This window comes from Epargyreus clarus, unplaced genomic scaffold (genome assembly GCF_041222505.1).
Source record: "Epargyreus clarus isolate Ecla_fem2 unplaced genomic scaffold, WU_Ecla_fem_2.2 ptg000014l, whole genome shotgun sequence".
In the NCBI taxonomy this organism is placed as follows: Eukaryota; Metazoa; Arthropoda; class Insecta; order Lepidoptera; family Hesperiidae; genus Epargyreus; species Epargyreus clarus.
In genome coordinates, this window is record NW_027332222.1 from 5,106,591 (window position 1) to 5,123,960 (window position 17,370).

General features: G+C 35.8%; 2 protein-coding genes across 2 annotated transcripts; one reads left to right on the forward strand and one right to left on the reverse strand.

The window, feature by feature from the left end:
- Nucleotides 1-8,081: 8,081 nt before the first annotated feature.
- On the reverse strand, nt 8,082-10,640 carry HBS1 (translation elongation factor EF-1alpha (GTPase) HBS1). The gene has a single exon (XM_073079570.1). The coding sequence runs from the start codon at nt 10,505-10,507 to the stop codon at nt 8,489-8,491; it is 2,019 nt and encodes a 672-aa protein (XP_072935671.1). The 5' UTR covers nt 10,508-10,640; the 3' UTR covers nt 8,082-8,488.
- Nucleotides 10,641-10,973: 333 nt separating this feature from the next.
- Nucleotides 10,974-16,153, forward strand: RagA-B (Ras-related GTP binding A/B). The gene is made up of 7 exons (XM_073079572.1): nt 10,974-11,222; nt 11,301-11,400; nt 12,325-12,542; nt 12,905-13,071; nt 13,754-13,847; nt 14,516-14,668; nt 15,356-16,153. Exons 1-7 carry the CDS (start codon nt 11,211-11,213, stop codon nt 15,533-15,535), a joined length of 924 nt encoding a protein of 307 aa, XP_072935673.1. The 5' UTR covers nt 10,974-11,210; the 3' UTR covers nt 15,536-16,153.
- Nucleotides 16,154-17,370: the final 1,217 nt, after the last annotated feature.

The window sequence follows — 17,370 nt, forward strand, 5'->3', positions numbered from 1 at the left end:
TACATACCAACAAATAACGTTATATTCATTTGTAATCAAAATACATTTGTTATATGAATAGTTATGTGAGATATTGTATGAAAATAAAAAATAATACTAGAAATTGTCTTTCGATCTTTGGTAGGAAAAAATAGATTGATTATAAATTACGGGCGTAGGTAAGTTTAAATGTTTCATATAAGTGTATATCACAGACCTGTATTGTAGTATGTGTTGTGTTGTGCTAAGGCATATAAATGGTAAATAACTAAACCCTTATTGTCTTAGACACTAACATTAAAGATTCTAAAATATTAAAAATCAACAAGCAGTATAACTGTAGCACCTTTATATAGTTATTCATATAAATTTAGTACGTAATTATAAAGCTTAGTATAGCTACAATGTAGCAGATAGAGCCAGTCGTACCATACGCCTAACAACCTAGTAATCTTGTGTAACATCCGTCACACGCAGGCTGTGTGGACCGTTGACCAGACTACCGATTATAGACTGCCTTATATGCCTAAAACCAACTGGCGTAACTGTGTGAAGCGCCCGTGTTAGACGAATATATACATCGTCAGTACCACAACGCATATATTATGTAAAACTTGTTTTGTATCCCGTAGTTTTACAAGGGTTCTTAGGCGTAGTAGAAAAGGCATCAAATAGGACTAAAATGCTATCTGAGCTCGGCTATAGATGCGTTGCTGCCCCTGAGGACTAAGTTCGAACGCCTCAAAAAATATATCTCCCCTAGCACACCCTTTACACCAGAACAGCGCTTAATACTGCTTTTAAAAAACCAGATATTCCTAGGTGTGGCAGCGGTACCTTTTTTTTTTTTTTTTTTTGTTGACGAGGGGGAAACCTTCAAAAGGTACCCGACGCCATGGGAGTGACGCCGGGATATGTGGGATTTTTACCACACTAAAACCCCCCCGGTGGCCGTCCTCAGCGTTTGGTGGAGAACTCCGGGATCTCCAACGGAACACAACCGGAGTCCTCCTAACGCGATGCCCTTTTATCGGGCTCTGCCCTGGGGGGAGCAATTTACGCTCCTCTCACATCCCTGGTGATTACAGCGATTACAGCGACCACACAAACCGCTGTCCTTCCCGGGGTCGCTTGCTGAACGGTTTGAGCTCCCACTCTTGCCGCCCGCAACCCCGGAAGCCCCTTTTAGTCGCCTCTTACGACAGGCAAGGGTTACCGTAGCCCTATTCTGGTCCCGGTACTACAGGGACAGTGGCAGCGGTACCTACGAAGACGGGTCACAAAGAGTTGTACCACGTTCAAAAATATTATTAAGTTAGGTATATTTTATTAATATATTAAGTATAATATTAGTAATACTTGATAATTGCCTTACGACATCAAACATATGACCTATAGTTTTACGATGCATGCAAACCAACAGTTATGCGCTGTGATTAAGTTTAGTCATAAACTTTGTAACATTAACTTTTTATTTATTTGTCTGGATGCAATTTATTTTGAAACATTTCCAGGTGACATCCACTTATTCTTAATTAATTTATAAGTAACTAGCTGACCCGGCAAACTTTGTACCGCCTCAAAATATATTTCATTTAAAATATAGCCTATGTTACTCGTGGATAATGTAGCTTTCGAATGGTGAAAGAATTTTTAAAATCGGTCCTGTAGTTTTTGAGCTTATTCATTACAATCAAACAAACAAACAAAGTTTTCCTCTTTATAATATTAGTATAGATACAAGTAAAAAAATGAATCTGCTACTACAAGGTAAAAAATGGGCAAAATATTTACCAACTCGGGTAATTTGTTCCAGTCGCGAAGTAAACTGCGGGTGGGCGTTATTTATGAGAGTAGTAAAGAAGACAGGAGTGACAATTCAATGGTAATGAACAAAGTTTGATGGCGGACTAGCGAAGTTTCTTTAGGAATGTTGTAAAAACATTTGTCAGGCCCCGGCTATGGTATAAAAACATTACGTAAGGTTTTATCCGCAATTTTTATATTTTAGGTCCGTTCTTTAAGTTTCAGGTGAGGAGGATTGGATGTAGTATATTTTGTCTTAATTTCCATTGCAATCTGAATACATAAAAAATCATCTTACGTATATTTTTGCCTGCAAAACTCAAAAAACAGTTAAAGATAAAATGATTTTTTACACAATGTTATATTTTAATATAAGAGTGATTCTATTATCACTATTATCATGAGCTTCTTTTATACTTTTATCGCAAAGCTCCCACAAGAACAGGAGAAAAGCTTTTATTGAATTTCCTAACAATTAATGATTAATACTAGACTGAGATAAAGTGAAGCCTGGCTGAAAAAAATTAAAACTAGTTACGTAGACATTTTTACATAATTTTAATAGAAACGCACTTTTTCGTCTTAAAACATCGTGGGCGATTTTTAACTCATTACTGTCCCACTAGTGGCGGGTCTCCTGTCATGATTATTGACCATGTTAAAAACAGTGTGGTGCAAAAGGCGGACTTAATGCTAAATAGCATTTTCTCCCAGTCAAGCTTAGGGATGTGCAGAAAAATTGAAGGTGGTACAACTATACTAAAAAAATAATAATATTAAAAATAAATCCACATACCTCTGAAAACTTATCAGAAAGAAAGAAATACTTTATTCAGGAACACGCAGTACAATTGCAAATAGACAAAATAAATAATCAAACTGCACGGATATAAAACTAGTTAATAATAAATGAGACAGTATATGTAATAAGTATATAAATAAGACAGAATCCTTATAAAAAGCTATTTTAATGTATTGGCTAGTTAATTACACTTTAAACTTCCAAACATCCTTAGCTATTCCTACGAATCCTCCAAAATGGCGCTGTTTAGAGACCAATTTGTGAAGTTTAATTACACTAACAAGTATTCAAAGTGTTCCGTAGATTGCTTCGAGCTGTTTGTCACGGGTTTGTTCTCTATTGTTCAGTAAAAGAACTTTGGAATGGTTGAAAAATACATTATTGAAGTTCTCAGTACTCATTATTAAGTTTAAGCTCAGTTTTTAAAGCCGGTTTTTCAAAAGTTGTTTGATTTGATAGGAAGCATATTTAAGCTTACAAATTATAATAATAACCTTATCTACCGTTACCTAATTTTAAATCTCATTGACCCTTTAATATCTTGACATCTATTTTCTACATAATCATCCGAAATATAACGAATTCTTAGCAGGGAAAGTAGTGTGAAATGAAATGAAATATATTTATTTTGTATAGGCCAACGACGGCACTTACAAATTGTCAGGTACAATATTTTTCTTAAACTACTACCGGATCGGAACGCGACCTCTACTGAGAAGATCCGGTAAGAAACTCAGCGGGTTTGTCTTTTTTTTTTAATAATAATTATTCTCTTTTTTCAATGCCACCATTTTTACATATAATTAATTAATTAATCTACTTTCTTAATTATTCTACTTTACTTGCAGACAACTTTATTATTAACGTTTCCCCGACATTCAATTTACAAAAAAAAAAACCTATTCATATTTGAGCAGACCCTATAAATTCTATAGAGCCTTTCATACATAATAAATACACATAGTAACATATCATGTGAATATGAAACCCTTAAAGTCATATTTATCCAATTTAATACTCAAAGGTAAGAACGTATCTGTGGCTGATCTCAGATAGAAGGTAGGACTCTATTCTTATCTAGGGCTTATACGAGTAGGTACATGTCTGATATCCACGACTGCCAATAGCCATATACCATTTGATGGACTGCAGGTCACTTGCTACTTCTTCTCTTTTATTATAGAAGTGTGGCGACTTCCCTCTACTCGTCAAAAGATGGCGCTACGAGTATCCTGAATCACGCTATCGAAGTTTTCTAAATATCTGGCATATATACAAGCTCCGAACTGAGACAGTTGGAGCACATTCGCTCCCCGGGCATGATCACCTAGCCCGGCGGGAGATCTCCCTTTGCCAAAGAAGAAAATAATAAAAAAATATATTAAGTGAGAAATACGTTCGTTAAATAAATAGAAAACTAGTGGCCAATGTATGTTATTTAATTAGAGTAACAAGTGTTCAGAGTTTCCCTAGGCTATGATCTCGAGCACTATTTGTCACTGGCCTATCCCTCCGGCGCAGCACTGATTAATTAAAGCAACAAAGCGGACAAGTACTAATTAACTAAAGGGTACTTAAGTAGTCGGGTCTCGCCTTCTCGTCCTACCGCCGGCAAGGAAGCGGTGACGCCGGAAAAAGCAGTTAAGTTAACAATAGATGTCGTTTGAATTACCTGGAGTAAGGATTCATGCTATTCGTACTCACTCACTCCGTTACTATTACTTATACTGCATAAAATGTATACATTAATCAGTAAAAAAGCCCTATGAGATTGAAATGGTAGATTAGTTGATCCACCTTATGGTAAACAGTAATTGCCGCTCATAAACATCTATAACCATTTCCGTTCAGGACTGTTATTCTACCTAAAGTCGATCATAGATGTGTTGCTACTCCTAAGGGCTAAGATGGTCGCCTTATATGTGACTTAGTCGGAATTCAGAGTTTCTCAACGAAGCACAGAATTGCTTCCCGCTAGAAATGGGTGTAACGATGGTACTTCCTGATTCAGGCTATATTGTTCTACCAACTCTCAAAAAACTCTTACTCTTCAACAGTGTGACAAATCCCTTTAGTCGACGTGATCTGCTTGACCGCGTTATCTGATTAGACGGCAGACGCCTTCCACTAATTTGAACACAAATACAACGACCGGCAAACTTTAACTTGTACTCCACTACAACTAGGTACTTCAAAGTCCCAACTTTAATCTGCAGTCATAGCTCGGTAATAGTTTCATTGCAGTTAAGAACTACAAACAACCGTTGGAGATTTCACTCGAGGTGGAATATGTGTCACGCGTCCATTGTAATTGTAGGACGTGGTTATTTGCTAAGATCGTGAATACCTATTGTCAAGTGTAGTTTTGCCTTATCGCTCTACGAATGTGGAGAACTTAAAATTATTTGTGATTCATGACAGCAAGTTCACGCTGCTACAGAATAGGAGCAAGCTGAATCGAAAGGTGTTACAACCCGTATGGTTCGACCGGGGTGGCACCACCACAACACCTATTTCCAGCGTAAAGCAGTTCTTTTGTTTCGATAGAAGGATACAGAATGCAGATCCAGGTGATCTTATCTACGTATGATACGATAATCTTAGCCCTCAGGAGTGGCATCTCTTGTTGACTGCACGTAGACCCCTGTTTTATACAAAAACACGTAACTTAAACTTTTTGTACAACCTTGCAGTCATCTTTGTGAAAAAAGTTGTTCCGATGGATATAATTGAACAGAGACAAACATACGCTTCGAACATACTATATTCTATTGTATTACAATAACATATCATACGAATTTACAAAATATAGCCGTACGTACTTATATTTTCTAGAAAGTAACCACATTTTGTGCAAAACAGACGCTCTATTGAATTCCGAATCCCGACGACGTCTAACGAGTTGGTAACTAGTGAATCAATAAGGCTGCAGCTGAAACCCAAGTTCCAAACAGTTCGTTACGAGATGTTAATGTTCCAAAGTGGTTAAAGTGCTATCTCGGTACACGTGGGCTCGTAATTGCCGTCTTACGAACTTACCTCTCCAGGGTATAGTTTGAAGATAGAAGTTTGTACCTATTGGATCTATGAAAGTTTAGGTAGGTATATACTACATGCTTAATGCTTTATAAATACATAATATTGTTACATAGGAACGATACTGTATGAAACTAATAAGTATATAGGCAGGTCAATAGTAAAAATTTTAAACTATTTTTGCTCTTTTCAGCAAATATAAATGATTGCCCAAAACATATTGAACGGCGTTTTACTCCTACGGACTTATTGTATATACCTACTACTGTATGATATCCAAATTGGAAATTCAGCCTCTCCATCCAGAGGTCCGAGGTTCGAAAAATCCTTGGCGTAACTGCAATTCCAACTCCTATTCCTTCTTCTAATTATCGAAGATTCGAATTTATAACATTTGACGACCGAATATAATATAATATAATATGCTAAGTGCATACCTACCTACTCTACATATTATTTATTTACAAACACAGTAGGCATGTACATTGTACAGTTTAATAGAAATTACGCAATAACATTAGAGTACAGGGTAATGATCTTTCTAATGATACAAAAAAATCCATTAGGAAGCTCTTGGGTGTAATGAAAATCAATAAGCGCGAGGCAAGGAACATCGAATGGCGAAGGCCGAAGTAATTCGACAAACAAAGAGCATCGCAGCTACTGGGAAATGAGTAGGAAATTAAATTTCACAAGCTACGACACTTGCCGCGTTCATTTTCGTCGCGGAGTAAGCTATTTCGAGAAATTGACGATAATTAAATGATTACCTACGAGTATTACAACAATGATGAAATTAAAATTATAATGCTATTTTTATGAACTAGTACATAAGCCAGTTCAAGAAATTGTCAACACTAAAATAATTGTATAATTATTTTAGTGTTGACTTTTGCAAATATTTTTTATTATGTCAATGATAACACTGACATAAAGCTGTATTATGAAGTAATAAACAAACATGCCTCGATTACACGAAGCCCCTGAAGGTCAATCAGTGAGAAGGTGCTACTTCAGGTCATTAAGTCAGACCTCCCTCCCTTAGTAGACCCTTGGAATCAAAACACAGGCAGAAACAGGTATCAGTGATGTCTCCGAAGTAAAAACAAGACGAAATTCGAAAGTGCGCTCTACTCTGAAACATATCAACATTTTTATTTGATTTTCCAAATACATTACTTATAGTATAAACTTTATTGTTGTTTCCTTTGTATACCTAGATTATACAGCAGATACTAAAATTAATAATGATTGTTTATCTAATAGCCATGTAACACTAAAGTGACTAGATAACTTCTTATAGTATTAGCACCAAGTTGATTGCAAAGCGCGTAACAAGCTGTCGTCGACAAACTACTTATCTAAATTGAATCTTGGTCCTGTTGCCGGAAAATGTTTCCTCGCCACAACTAATATTTCGTTTTATTAGCCCAAGTTGTTGGTATATAATTAGCTTTTAAAGCTTGCGTCCGTTAAGTTACCGTTACCTTCTATGTACTTTTTAGAATGTTTTGTATTATGTTTTTACCAAAAAGTAAAAAAAAAAAGATACCGGCCGAATTGATAACCATCTCCTCTTTGAAGTCGGTTAAAAATAAAGGGCATTTATGCACATTATAATAGTAAAAAAAGATACACTGCTACGTTGTTATGTTCCCAACCCTCAATAATGTTTTAATAACGAAACCTAATGTTATCTTTTCACTTGTACAATAATAAAATTTGCAGACGTGCAATCCGAAAGTTGTAAAAAGCTACATAATATGACACTTGAAAGCTTTTCTCTGACGCCTAACACAATAGTCTACTAAAGTACACACGCTTTTCTAAGATCAGGCGAGAAGACGTAGTTCATTGACTTTTGCAAATATATAGGAGTTACCTATGATAAAATAAAATGTAGAGCCTAGTTTTTATGCTCCGATATTTGTAGCTCAAAATCTTTGATAAGTAAAATACTATTTTAATCATCTGAACTCAAAACAGATACCAATCTATTTTGTTTACAGTATTAGGAAAATATCACGAAGAAATCTACACGCCTTCGAATTTTCAAAATGTTTTCGAAGGTGTTTGAAGGTTTTGAAAGTGGTAAATTCCTTTGTGGTTCGACTCCGGCGGCACCACCGCCACTCCTATTTCTGCCTCATAACAGCAGTGTTAAACGCTGAGTTCTGGTTTGAAGGGTCTGGTAACGTAGATATACTTTTCTGAGGTGTTCTAGCTTAGTCGTCAGGCGTAACAGCACATCTGTTGCTGACTTCGGGTAGGTATATCTAATCCTATTTGGGGTTGATTGCAGAAAAATTAAATCTACTTAACGAAATAAATAAATAAAACCTTTTTATATATACAAGTACTTATTGTGAAAAGGTTAGCATAATAAATGCACACTTATAATTTTTAAGCATCGAAAGACAATTCTTATTTAATAAGAAAAAAATAATAAAAAACAAAACAACTTCTATAACATTTATTAGCATATAAATAATTTTCATTATTAAAGAATGATAATCTTTATAATATGTATAGCACGATACATTATTGTACAATTCAAGCATGGTGTGATATTAAAATATCTTAGCGTCTAAACAACAGAAACTAGTACATACATATAACTATATAATGCAGAGAAGATACAATATAAAACTAGGCTTATATTATCCTAAGGGATATTAAGTTATTGCTATAATGGCTACAAGAATCGTTTAATATTTGCATTAACAATTGAGGTTTGTACCTCACATAAATATAACAACTCTCACTAACAAATTTCTACAATTTCCTACATTATACCTCTGCATTACATAATTTTACAGCAAATTGGCAGAAACTAAGACACATTAATAGTATCTATCAGATCACTCAGGTATTATAAATATCTGTCACTAGACCAGCTGCGATTGTGACTCCGGAAACACGGAGCATTACACGACCGAGTTCCTTTACATCCTTGTAGCGCTCCACACAAATGGGCCTACAGACTTCTATATCGACTACTGCTACCGAATTATTGCCTAAACATCTAGGTTTCTTCTTAACTAGCTCCCCAGTACTCTTATTTAACTGTGCCTTCAGTTTTACAATATTCGCAGATTCAACTAATGATTGGTGATGTAACAGAACTGGAAATCCTTTTGTAATCGGCACTTTGACATTGAAGACCACCAGCCTTGCTTCAAACCGGGAAGTAACAGGTACTTGTTGGACGGGATCACTTAATATGTAACCAATTGATACGTTCTGCATATCAACTCCTGATAACGTCACACTGACTTGATCGCCAGCAAATGCCACATTACTGGACATGTCATTGATACTCACATTTCGCACCTCAGCCATTTCTTTCGTAGGGCAAACTAGTACCTTATCTCCTTTGTTAATGACGCCATTCTCTATCCGCCCAGCTACGCAAAAGCCGGACCCGGTTCCCTTGTAAACATCATTGATAGACAAACGGAAGGGTTTTGAAACTGGTCTCTCAGGTACATTAAATTTGTCGATGACATCCAATAAACAGGGCCCCTTATACCATGTCAATAACTCTGCTTCTACCGGGGGTTTCACCAAGTTCTCTCCAGTGAGTCCTGAACAAGGTATATAAGTGACATCACAGTCTTTAAACCCAGCTTGCTTAAGGAATGCCTTCAACTTCTTAGTTATTTCAGTAAACCGCTCCTGCGACCAATTACTTGTATCTAATTTATTTACAGCGACAGCTAACTGGTTAACGCCTAGAGATCTGACAAGGAGAGCATGCTCCCGAGTTTGACCACCAAAGTCAAATCCTGACTCAAACTCTCCTCTAGTAGCATCAACTACCAACAATGCAACATCTGCCTGGCCTGCACCGGTTATCATATTTGGAATAAAGTCAGCGTGCCCTGGGGCATCTAAAATAATCACTTTCTTTGTCTTAGTTTCAAATTGAGCTCTCCCCACATCCATTGTGATCCCTCTGACCCTCTCTTCACCAGTCTCATCCAACACCCAAGCGTACATGAAGCTCTGTTTTCCAATCTTCTTACTCTCCTGTTCATACTTATGTAATGTTTTTTGACTGACTTCACCAAGATCACAGAGTAAACGTCCCATCAGAGTTGATTTACCAGCATCAACGTGACCGATAACTACAATATACAGATGATCCTTCTCCGAGCCTCTTTCCTTTGAGTATTGAGCATTAGCATCTAATTTATTTTCCTTAACTTTTACACGATTGTCTTCAACAAATTCAGTCTTAATCCTATCAGTAGCAGGAGATTGATCTCTCGGTGTCTGTGGCCGACTACCAGAGCTACCATCGAGCCCCACTTTAAATCCCTTCGTAACAGCTGCACTCTTTGGTTCCAATTTTGTTGCTATCACCTTCGCTGTAGCATCAGTTGTAATAACCGGCGCTTTAATATTATCAACGACAACCACAGGGGGTATTTTGACTGCGTCTGTAGGTCTTTTAGTCTCTTTATTCTTATTATTGTTCAGAACCTCATCTAAGGACTTGTTGAAATCAAAGTTATGATTGAGTACCGATTGAATGAGTATATTATCAGATATAGAGTCACCTAAAACGTTTCGTAGCTCGTCCAAGCAGGACATGAGCTTGGCTTCGTCATCTTCGGTAAGTTTGAGGCTCCGCAGATCCATCGACTCCCGCCGCTCGAGACTGGGTCTCGTTTCCTCGTCTTCTACATCTTCCTGGATATCGTTTTGGCTGTCCAAGAAGTGTGATATCGCCTGCTGGTTCCGGGAGCGATCGTACATAAACTGTGCAGTGTCGCTGGGAGACAAGCAGCTGTCTTCTTCCACTGATTGCCCGTAAACATCGTCGTAATCGTAGTCGTCTGAATAATTCCTATTCCTAACATTGCGGTGACGAGCCATTGTTAAAGTAGCACGGTAAAACTTTATGGACGTGGAAACATATTTGTTTTATTTTTCCGGATACTCCACACGTTTCTCCAAGCTACAATGCCGTGACATTGACAGCACAGCACAGCCACAGATTACTTTTAGATTAGTACATACTTATGCATCATGCATGTCATCAAAATGACTAGTGGCTAGGGCATATGCTCATTTGTGGAGTCAGTTACGTTGCTAATAATTTGCTTATAATTACTAATAACGTTGGTTATAATTACTTCCTTATCATTTATTTTCTTATGCTTGTATAAAATAAAAACTAAGAAACAATAATAAGCATTTTTTAAAACTGAAAATACTCTAAAACTGGATCCACATTGTTCTATTCACAGACTTGTATTTGTTTTGTATCCACTGTGGTTCTATTTATAACATATGAGTTGTCAAGTTAATCAAACTTTTGACATTACTGTCATTCCTTTGTGTCATGAGTACTTATGTCAAAGGAACTGTCATTGTTAAACGAATCATCACGTAGAAAATTACGCCTACATTTTCTGTCTAGATTTTTCATATAAACAAAAAACGTATCCCCACTTTACTTATAAATATTTAGTACGTTAACCTTTTGCTCGCTCATACAGGTTTCCTAGGTGCTCCGAACAAAAACCATCTTAGAAAACTAACTTTAATTCCAATCAGAACTCACAAATTTTCCAATATGAAGAAGAAGGTAATTATTCTCCTTTCTTAACTTTATGACTGTAACAAATGAAATAAGTTTCTTATTAGTTTATTGCTTCATTTTCAGGTATTGTTGATGGGCAAAAGTGGCTCAGGAAAGACGAGTATGAGATCGATAATATTTGCAAACTATATCGCCAGGGACACACGACGACTAGGGGCAACAAGTAAGTGGTCATATGTTGTCTGCCTTGACTGAGTCACTAATTTCTTTGGGCAATTTCCCTTGAAACCTTTTTTGATAAGTAAGTTACTTTGATAAATATCCACATAAATACCAATTTGTATTTTTAAATCAAAATCAATTGTTAAAATTTAATTAATGGCTTAAATTTGACCTCACATTTAAAATTTATGATTTTGCATTGATTGATGAGCAAATGTTACTGAATTGAATCATATACTTAAACAAACTGAAGTTTATTTAAGTTAATACTTAAATATCATATATTTAAGTCCATAACATAAATAACATATTTACAAATCAGCTAAATTTTAGTGATTTTCTTATCCTTAAGTACCATCAGATGTCTGCATATTCACTTAATTCTATATTTTGATATATTGTGTATGATTGTGAACATGAACTAATTTATTATTATCTTTGTTTTGTTTAAATGTTAAATAAAAGTCATAGTAATGTGTGTTGTACAAAGTCATATCTGTTTAATTATACCTAGTCTAAGTACATTTATTGTTTATAGTTGTGAATCATAAGTTATGTACTTATTATTACTTACATATATTTATGCAATGGTGTTGCTATGTGTAACAACTTTAGATAACAACATTTAATGACTATATTGCAAAACTTTATATTAAAAAGTGTTCTAAACAGAAGTAGCATTTAATTATATAATGCAATATCTAAGAAAGGCTTGGAAAATTCTGTTGAAACATAAATTATGTCAATAATAATAAATAAGGCATATTGATATTAATAATAAATGTTTTTTGTTTTGTCTCTAAGAAAGATAATGCCATTCTGCCTATGTGTATATAGAATGTGTATATAGAAAAACCCCAACTGCTGTTAAAGCAGGAAAACAACAAAAAAATAATAATTTCTTAAATCATATTTATTTTCACAGTTGATGTGGAACATTCGCATGTAAGATTTCTGGGCAACTTGGTCCTCAATCTTTGGGACTGTGGTGGCCAGGAGGCATTCATGGAGAATTATTTTGCCTCGCAAAGAGACAATATCTTCAGAAATGTAGAAGTACTGATATATGTGTTTGATGTTGAGAGCAGAGAGTTAGAAAAGGATTCACATTATTACCAATCATGCCTGGAAGCAATTTTACAGGTAAAAACAATTAACTTTTTGCATACTTTATGGATGTAGCAAACCTACTGCAGTACGACACCAGAGTCACTGCCAAAACACCTATTTCTGTATAATAATTATGTATTCTGTATAATATACTTATCCAAGGCATGCCAGGGGTCCACCTGTGTAGCTGACCTCAGGTAGGATTCTATTCTTACGGTTCTTACTGAGGAAACAGTAACCATTTACCATTAGATTACATTGCTACTTCTAACATGAAAAAAAAACACATTGTATGAAGATTTTGATTTGACCACAATTCAAAATTTGTAGTCAGTGAAATTAGTTATTTAACACTTTTATTGCATAAATATAATATAATATGTCACCTGTTACAGAACTCACCAGAAGCCCGAATATTCTGCTTGGTGCACAAAATGGACTTAGTGGCAGAGGAGAGGCGGGAAGAAATATTTAAAGAAAGAGTTGAAGACTTGAAAAGGCTCTCTAGACCATTGGAATGTACCTGCTTTAGAACAAGTATATGGGACGAAACTTTGTATATGTAAGTATTTCTTTTATCTCATATTATTCCTTATCTGATATTTCTGCCCCACTTAAGATATAGGTGTTTAATTACTACATTTAAATAAGGTAATTATTTTAAACATTATTTTATTTATAAGAAGATTAAATTAGAAAATGAGCATGTAGTACACATGTTGGTAGGTAGCCACTAATGCCCATGGACATCTGCAACTAACTCCATATAAAACAGATCAGAGCAATTCACAGATATATTAGTTGCTACTCCTGGAAACTAAGATGGTCACGTGGTAGTAAAAGGTGCGGAGCGGTGATACCTTCCCGGACATACACTGAAGGTGGTACAACCCTTTGGGCTTCGACTCCGGCGGCACCACCACATCTATTTCTACCTAATAACAGTAGTGTTAGGCGTTGCTGTGTTCCGGTTTGAAGGGTGTGGTAAGGGAGACAGACTTTTCCGAGGCGTTCCAGCTTAGTCCTCGGGGGTAGCGGCGCATCTGTGTCCAACCTCAGGTAGGAATATCTAATCCTATCTGGGGTTGATTACAGATGTCCATGGGCGGCAGTAGCCACTTACCATCAGGTGGACTGCATGCTCGTCTGTTACTCTTGTTATAAAAAAAAAATAAAAAAACCACTACTACTTGTACCTCCTATATAAGTATTGAATACTGTACAAACTATAGTATTTTTTCCAGGGCATGGTCAAGCATAGTTTATAAATTAATACCTAATGTTAAGGCATTGGAGTCATCATTGGAACAGTTTGCAGCTATAGTGGATGCAGATGAGGTAAGATTATCATAAAATTTACTTATTTACAACATTAGAGATAGGTGGGAAAACATGCTACAATAAAATGAATGAAATTATTTTAAATGGGTATGCAAGTGATCAGTATAAGATAGACAATTTGTGTCATTGTCGCCCATGGATATCTATAACCAACCAACTGTGATGGAAGTCTGAAAGTCTGAACCTGTCAGTTGTGAGTCTAAGAACCTGTGTTAGATCTCACAGAGGATTTAATCAATATGCCTTGTGTAAGTTTCTCGGCTATTACACACTCAAGCATGGCAATGTTGCCTTTGCAGTGGAACCAAACCTTCACACCAAAACAATTGATCATTTAACACTGCTGCTTACCCGCGTTAAAAAGTAAACCTAACGCGGATGAAACCGCAGGGCACAGCTAGTTCTAAAATATAAGTAGCCTAAGTTACTCCTTATTACATCAGCTACCTGCCAATAAAAGTCCCGGCAAAATCGGTCCAGCTATTTCAGAAACAGACAAACAAAAATTGTAATAAAAGGTTATTTTGGTGTATATTCATATGCATGTAGTAAAAAGCGTTTATTTCAATATTAAAAACAGACACTTCAATTTTATTTATATGTATAGATAACATTGATGCCTTTACAGTAGAACTACAAAGGGTTCTTTAAAATAATGCTAACAGGTGCTACTATTCGAGCGTGCAACATTCCTGGTGGTGTCGCACTGCCAGCGGCGGCCGCACCACGACACGCACCGCTTCGAGAAGGTGTCCAACATCGTGAAGCAGTTCAAGCTGTCCTGCTCCAAGCTGGCCGCGCAGTTCCAGAGCATGGAGGTGGGTGATTAGAACGATAACTCTAAATTTACTAATTCAGTGTTAATAATAAAATGTTATAGACTCTTTCATCATTTGCTTGAAAGCATTTTTGATTTTGTTAAATCAAAAGGCCTACGAGCAATATCTGAGGATATATGATGATTGTCGCTTAAAATAATATTAGAGACATCATATTTTAAGGATTCAAAGGACGTCTAATAATGAAATTTTAGAACTTATCTACACGCGGAGAAATCCTCATAGATCTTCTGCCCAGGGGAGCAAAAGGGGTATATCGGACTCTTACCGACTAAAACTCTGGACGCTCGGTGCCGGGTCACGAGGAAATTATGTAATCTAACCTACTACTTAAGGCTAAAGCTAAATCTAACCTACTACCTGCCTTAGGTAGTAAGTTAGGTTAGCCTACACTGTGTAATGTATATGTATGTACTAGGTAATCTAACCTACTACCTAAGGCTAAAGCCTTAGGTAGTAGGTTAGATTACATTGTAGTGACTTTTTATTATTGATTGACATTGTAGTGACTTTTTAAAAAAAGTTATTGGAATTATTGTAACATTTATTGGAAAATATTATAACAGTTCTTATTAGAACATACAAACAGTCGAACCATCAAACATTCATATGATAACACCAATTAATTAAACATAATATACTTTCAATGTTATTATCAAATTTCAGGTGCGTAACAGCGTATTCGCGGCGTTCATAGACGGTTTCACTAGCAACACGTACGTGATGGTCGAGATGTCCGACCCCAAGATACCGTCGGAGGCCACGCTCATCAACATCAGGAACGCGAGGAAACACTTCGAGAAGCTAGAGAAGGTCTCCTCGAGCGCGCCAAGCCAGTACCAGTAATATGGGTGTAGATAATGCAATGTAAATAGGCTAATTCACTGGGTTTGTGCGCGGTGTTGTATGGTTACACATTATCATTAGTTTATACGATGCTAGCTTTGCCTTTAAGATGTTCAAACTTTATTATTTAAATTGGAGTGACAGATTTCAACCAATTATATTTATAAGACAATTTGTAAATTTTATATTGTTGTTGTGAAAGGTATCTTAAATAGCATTAATTAAAAAAGGCTTACTTTTGGATATCATCTAAGCAGTTATATAATTCGTTTTTGTATAAAACCGTATTTCTTTACAGACCTAAGAACACAAACATACATATACAGTGCATATTAATACAATTAACTCACACAACACCGCGCACGAATTCAATAAAACTTCTTATGGATCTTCATATGGATGTTCTTAGTATGAGGAAACTCTTGCCAAAGCAAGCTTTCACATTATATTCATAATAATCTGTGAGTAAAGGAATAAGGATTTTTGTACCTGGAAACTAAATCTATTTTGTAACGGTCATGTAGGTATATTCATGAAAATTGGGCTCGAAATTTTCAACTTCTTTATATATATGTATAACATTGACGCAGTTACATACAATATTGTTCTAAAATTAGTTGGTTAAAACATTACAGTTTGCCTGCTCAGAGAATTCACTCCTAAAGTCTGTCAGTCTGGGGCAGTAGAATAGGACCAGAAATAAACATAGTGGTAAAGTCCGCGCCAAACGTCTAGTCCGCTCTAAATATACAGTTGGAACAGCAAATTGTAGATATTAGCGAGACGAAGACAGTAAAAATACATAGATGTATTCAGAAATTGACGTCACTTATGTTACGTTGATCATTCGGATACACAGTTTCGGATAACCTATCAGGAATGCATTCTCAGAGCGTTCTGACTAAAACGCGCGTTCACACCAAGCCGTCAGAAGCTTACTTAGTGCATAAGGCAGTTTCCTGCCTATTCTATTCGTATTGAACTTTTGTTCACACTAAACCAAATATATGTCTCAAGCAACAGATTATGGGTCCAGTGTGAATAAAAGCTTAATACCAATATAAAAGTAGACAACCTTACGATTAAAAATCCCTGACTGACTATTCCCTTGGTCTGAATGCGCTGTAACATCAGCGATATAATATTATTATTAATATATTTTAACATAACTTCGTCGTCGGCGACAAAAAACATCGAGTAAATTATTTTGTTAAAATTATAATGCTTCAAAATTCTATTGTTATATCGTTTAGGATTTACCCGTCTGTTTGAAAATTTTATACAGAATAAAAATCAATGTATGATAAGTCTAAATTTACATTGTTATTGTTAACAATTTATTTTTAATTAAAGATACAGTATAGGTTATATTTTTCTTTATTTTCTTTGTGGTAATTATTTATTCGGAATGTTTATTAAGAAAAATCGTTCAGATCTATTCTACATAATGATTTGGCTTAAAAATATGTGAGCACATATTGTGTGGAATGCTATTTCATTGTATATCTAGTTGTATTCTGAATGTCGAACAATAATATCCCAGCTACTGGAGTATTTATACGTAAGTAACATGTCCTTTACTCGATTCAGCATAATTCAAAAGTTAACCTTTGCGAAATTCTCAAATGTAATTGGTTAAGACAACGACACTTCCATAAATTGTTTTGAATTAATAGTATAAGCCCACCAACGCGCATATAAAACTTTCCTTGTAATGAATGATTGAGTGCTTCATTATTATCAGCCATAAGAGCCGGTCCACACGGCGCGTTGCGTCAGCGTTGCGTCGATCCGTGTGATAGTGTTCGTGTGATAGTGTTCACACGGTGCGCGCG